This window comes from Orycteropus afer, unplaced genomic scaffold, assembly GCF_000298275.1.
Source record: "Orycteropus afer afer isolate SDZICR_OR568_19922 unplaced genomic scaffold, OryAfe1.0 scaffold00136, whole genome shotgun sequence".
NCBI lineage: Eukaryota > Metazoa > Chordata > Mammalia > Tubulidentata > Orycteropodidae > Orycteropus > Orycteropus afer.
In genome coordinates, this window is record NW_006921723.1 from 2,833,105 (window position 1) to 2,838,829 (window position 5,725).

The window sequence follows — 5,725 nt, forward strand, 5'->3', positions numbered from 1 at the left end:
CCACCCCACCAGCTCCGACCTCCCCACCCCAGGTCGGAGACCCGGCACCCCAATCCTGTTTCCATGCGCCTCCCAAGGCCCTACACGCTTCCCTCGGCCCAGTGCCCCTCAGTGTCCCTGTGGCCTCCCACCGCGGCCCTCTCCTCTTCCCCTCTCCTGGCCCAAGCCTCCTCTCAGCCCCCACCCCAGCTCTGGCCCCGCCCCCCCATTGAGCGGTCCCTGAGCCCCGCCTTCCCCATCTCCAGGCCCCCTTCCTCCCCAGGGGCCTGGAAGGCGCTCCCCCCTCGTCCGCGCCCTGTGCACGGGTCCCACCGGCCTGGGCCCAGTGCCCCCGCCCTCCCCACTCATCCCGCCTCCCGCGCTTCTCGGCGCGCAGCCTCGGCCGGGGCTCTGCTAGAGGGAAGACGGGGAGAGAGCAGGAAGGCATCGAGTCCCGGCGCGCGCCTGGGCACGGCTGTCCCCCGCGCGGGATTGGGCTGGGGATCCTGGAGAGGGAGCTCTCGCGTGCGCCCCTGTGGGAGCGGGACCAGGGCCTGCGGGGACACTGTATACCGCGCGCGCAGTAGGAGTGGTTCCTATGAGGAGAGGCCTGCCCCGGACTCACTAACCCCCCTCCACGGAAAAATCCGCTCAGCGGCCCGCGGGTGGGGTGCGCCACGCGGTGAGTAATCGCTGGGGCGGCCACCGCCCGCCCAACTCCAGGTAACGCGGACGCCCCGAGCGACGCATAGTTTTCTGCTTTTACGCAGGGATCTTTCTCAGCGCTATTATTTTTGGCCACTTCTCGGGTTTCGGGACCCCTCCCGTCCCGGACGCCTCATCCCCCTCCTCTCCGTCCCCACCCGATCAGGGCGCCCACGAATAAAGGGTTCCTGGGCTTGGAGCCTGGAGGCCGCCGCGGAGGGGGCTCCTGGAATGAGACTTCCCAGGCACCTCAGCCACGGGTTGCGTCGCGGCCGGTCCCCCAGCTCCGTGAGGGGTGGGGCCGTGACTCACCTCCTTCTAGGGGTTCCCTTAGAGGCTGGGCTCCCTCCCCACACCCCCACCTTGCCAAGGGGGTCAAAGCATGTGCGCCTGTGGGGTGGGGGAGAGAGAGGTCAGAAGTCCCTTTCTATTTGAGTCCCCGCCTTACACCCCAGACTCAAAAAATAGAACAGGAAGTTTGGGATTGGGGGTCTAGGCTATCACACCATCTGGACTCTGTATAGGGGTGCGGGGAAGAGCAAATTTGGAGAAGATGCACTGCCGTTTATTGGTGCAAGCCAGGTCTCCCGTGCCTCAGTTTCCCGGTCTGCACCTTGGGTGACTCCCAGCCAGCCTAGTAAGTTTCAGTGGGAGGATGCCATGCAGCAAGAGGCTAGCACAGCCCTCTGGACATTATCCTGAGGCGAGGTGACCTCCAGGCTTCAGTTTGTCCCCTCTGGAAAATGGAGCCATAGGTCCACCTGCCAGGTGGTCCATGGGGGTTAAGTAGAGGTGGTGGCTCTTGGGCTGGACTTGCGCTTCCGGCATGTGCTGCCCCTCCCCCTACCTCTACCATTTGCTGGCTCCCTTAGCTGAGGAAAGTGAAGGCTGACCCCCTGCTTGGAGGACTGCAACAAAATCTGGATATGTCTCCTCCTAATAACTCTGCCCCTCCCTCAGTTATTCCTATCCTGGGAAAGGGCTCCCGGTCCACCCAGGTGCTCCAAGCAGGGACCTGGAGGCGAGCGTGACTACTCTCTCCTTCTCTCATCCCCTACGTCCAATCCATCAGCAGATACTGCTGGCTCTGATTCCAAAATGCATCCCGATTCGGATCTTCTGACTCCTTCTCCCCACCTGGCTGTGTCCAGGCCCCACTCTCCTGGATGCTGCCCCAGTCTCTTCTCAGCTTCCCAACTTCTGTACTGGGAGCTTGGCAGAGAAGAACACCAGGATATCCCTCCCCTGCCACCCTTTTCCTCCTCTCTTTCCTGTGTTCCCTCCTCTAGCTTGCTCTGCACTAGCCACTCTGGCCCCTGCTAATCCCCCAAATTCACTAGGTTTGTTAGAGCCATAAGAGCACACTGGCTGTTCCCTGTTGTGGACACTATTCCTCAAATCTTACTCCAGTTAATGCCTTTATAAAGTGATAGCTCAAAGGTCACCTTCCCAGCCACCTCCATCCCCTTCACCTTGCATTGTCTTTGTAACATGCTTGACTCTTGCACATTTTTTTCTTTAGCTTGGGAGACCCATGAATTCCAGCCTCCTTTGGGTCACACCAGAGTTTAATCAGTATTTGCAAATTAAACATAAAGAGGAATTTTCAGTTCCTCCAAGTAGGAAGAAAGCTCAGAGCATGCTTCTTAGGGTCCCAGTCAGACCCCGCACCAGGCAGGCTGGGTGACCTAGGCCGGCAGCCAGCTCTCTCCAATCCTCACTCACAGAAAGCATTCTGGATGCTGCTCAGCCTTGCCCTCAGGGTGCCCCCTAAACCACACACACACACACAAACCCTCTGCCAGTCAGTCAATCCTGACTCATAGTGATCCCCATTGGGTTTCCAAGGCAGTAGACTTTACAGAGTAGATTGCCCAGTCTCTGCGGAGTGGCTGGTGGGTTTGAACTACCAACCTTCTGGATAAGAGTCAGATGCCTTAGTCACTGTGCTACCAGAGCTCATTGGATGTCCCCTGGTTGGCCCTTACTCTCTACCTTTGAATTTAAAAGGGATTTGACTTGAGTTACACTCTTTCTGGCCCTTAGTGGCCCCAGTGGCTTAACCCTTCCTCCCTAGTCCCACTGCCTCGTCCCTCTTCCAGAACCCAGAAACGTCGGGCAAATATTGACCCAAGTTCTTGAGAGTGGCTGAGAATGTTCTAAGGGACACTTAGAGGGAGGAAGGGAGGGAGGGAGGAAGGGAGGAAGGGAGGAAGGGAGGAGGGCCCTGCTCTCTCCAGGGGCCCCATGGGCTGAAGAGGAGCTCCTTCTTAGTCCCATCCTCTCTACCCAAAGATCACCTCTGACCCAAAGGTCAGGACTGGGTGGGGTGTCCTCCAGCCCCAGCTTCCTGGCTGTTTTTAGGGCACTGAGGAGGGGTTTTAAGCCAGGGAGGGGGAAGTAATAACAGGACACCAGAGGCTGTGGGACTCAAAGTCAATGGGAATGAGCTGCCCCTCCCATGCCCAGACCCTGACTGTGACCCTTGGGCCCCCAGGTTGAGATTAGCTGCCTTGAGTTCCAGGCGTTCACTCCCAGAAAGGGGTCAGGTGAGGGTCTGGATGCCTGGGTACGCCTAGAAGTGAGTGTTTGGACAGCAGACCCCTTGGCCAGGAGGTGGGTTCTGGAAGGAGGGTCCAGCATGTGGCCTAAATGTAATCCTTTCACTGCCAGCCCAGAGGCCTGGGTGCCAGGCTTTAAGCACCCTGAGCTCTCAAAACTTCAGATCCCCTAGGCTTGGGAGGCAGTCCTTGAGAAGCTGGAGCATCCTAGATCCGGGCCAGGGAGGACCAGATGGTGGAGAACTGGGTTCCCAGCCCCTCCGCACCCCAGAGAATCCTGAAGCCTGAGTCCTAAGAGGAGCTAGCTATGTTTAGGGGGGGCAGTCGCTGCTGCCCCTTTCCCCCACACACACACCCAGTGAGCGCCGGCGCCGCGGTGCCGCGCCTCCTCCCCCAGCCTGTACCCGCCTTAGGGGTGGGGGTCAGCGGGGTCGTGGTGAGGGCGGCAAGGGACAAAGGGCGCTTGTCAGCTGCCCGCCCTGACCTCGGCCGCTGCTTCCCGGACGCCCTGGCCGCCGCTGATTCACGCCCAGCGGCCACAGCGCCACCCCCCGCCGGCCGCCCCCGTCGGGCCGCCCCGGGGGGTAGGAAGTGGGGGGGAGAGGGGCGGCGCCGAGTCAACTTTCCCTCTTAAGCCCCGAAGGAATGTCGGCGGATTTCCTGAAATCCGACCCCGGCCGCCCGGCGGCCCACCCGCCCCTCACCTGGACCGGCTCCCCAGGGAACAGCAGGAGGGGCTGGGGGCTCACCTGGGGGGCCAGGATCAAGTCCTCCTTCCGCTTCCTCCCCCAGCGGCCTCGCGAAGCGGAAAAGGGGTGGGGGTGGCAATTAAACCCTCTTCCTCCTTTTCTGGAAGACCTGGGCCGGCAGCCCAAACTCTCCAGCCTCAGTGTCCCCGTCTGCAAAAAGACACGGGTGTCCCTTTCTGCTGTTGAACTTTCTGCACGGCTTCCTACGCTCAACGCCCTTCGGCGGGGCTCTGCAGGCCTGGCTTTGCCTCTCTGTCTTTCTTCCCACCCAGGAGGGCTTCCTTTGCCTCTCTGAGCCTCAGTTTCCTCATTTGTAAACTGTGCAGCGCTCCTAGTAGCTGTTTTATGGTGGTGGGTTTTTAAAAAGCTGGAAAACGCTTTGTTTGGAATGAATGAATGGCAGTCATTATCAGGAAGAGCTCAAGCGTCAAGGGCTCTGGAATAGACGTACGTGTGTGGGCTCGAATCTTGGCTCAGTGAGAGGTACAGGGGGCCTCAGTTTACCGCCTGTGAAAGGGGGAAAAGGCCGCTTCCAAAGGTCCGGGCCTGGCGCGCGGTGGGCTATACGCCGGGTACCCGGGTCCTCCTGCAAACTGCGGCCAAGAGGCCCTGGCTGCGGGGTCGCGGCGGCCTCCGCCCAGGAGGGGCGGGGTGGGGCGGGGGAGGGGCCGCGCCGGCATCCAGATGTTCGGGGTCCGCCAGAAACAGCCGCGCCTGATTAAGCCACGTGGGGGCCGGCCCGGGCGGCGGAGATGAAAGCGCGGCCGCCGCCTGGAGAGGGGGCAAGCCAGCCCCCCGGGTCGCCTCCTCCCCAGCCGGAACCTGCGGCGCCCTCTGACCCGCCGACCCCGGGTGGCTGCCGGCGCGTCTGCGGGGGCGGGGCGTATTCGGGGACGCGCAGGCTATAACGCGGCACGGCTTCCGCAGGCACCTGCGCCAGGCGCAGCAGAGATTGGTGGGAGGGGGTCTCTTTGCAAAGGACTGGCTTTGGAGGGACACCTGCACTGCCTTGCGTGGCAGAGAGGAAGCGGGGGCCACTTGCACAACCAGGATTCAGCGTACTTGTCTGCGGGTAATCACTCGTGTGTGATAATTCTAGAAGCCAGAAATGTCCCTGTTCGCCCAAAGTTTTCTCCGAGAGTTAGAATATTTAGCAGCCACCCTCGCCCTGCTGTACACCCTTGTGCCGACCACCTGCTGAGGGATATCTCCCTCCAAAGAACCCTGGCCAACAGTCCCAGAGGGACTTGGAAGGCTTCCTGGAGGAGACGGACTTCACACACTTTACCATCTCTCTGAGCTGTGTCCACGACACTGTGCGCGGACCTTCCCAAGGCCGCCCTTTACTCCATCCTGCCGCACCTATTTCCCTTCTCCCCTCTCTGACTTGCTCCAGCCCTCTTACTTCGTGGGACAAACTCTCTTCTGCCTCCGGGCCTTTGCACTATGTCTTCCCTCTGCCTGTATGCTGTTTCCTTCACTGTCTTCGGGTCCGCTCTAATTCGCCTCCTCCTGGCTCTCTCCCTGATCGCCCCGTCAATGAGACCTTCTCCACCTCATAACCCTATTTGCTTCTTTTCGGCCTCTGTGGGTACCAGGGAGTGTCATGGGACCCCCCAGGCCCAGATGGAACAGACATGAGGGTGATCAAGATCCACCTGCCAGAGGTCACGCGCCCTGCAGGTTCGCACTCGGCGGGTGCTGCAGCGCACATCCCCGCCCGTTCTCCGC

At 60.8% G+C, this 5,725-nt stretch overlaps 1 protein-coding gene across 1 annotated transcript in view; it reads left to right on the forward strand.

The window, feature by feature from the left end:
• Positions 1 to 5,725, forward strand: part of TMEM59L (transmembrane protein 59 like) — a 13,743-nt gene that overhangs the window by 3,174 nt on the left and 4,844 nt on the right. Inside the window, exons 2-3 of the mRNA XM_007945480.1 lie at positions 3,182 to 3,265; positions 3,967 to 4,040. Coding sequence (XP_007943671.1) covers positions 3,182 to 3,265; positions 3,967 to 4,040 — 158 coding nt within the window. The remainder of the gene's footprint in view (positions 1 to 3,181; positions 3,266 to 3,966; positions 4,041 to 5,725) is intronic.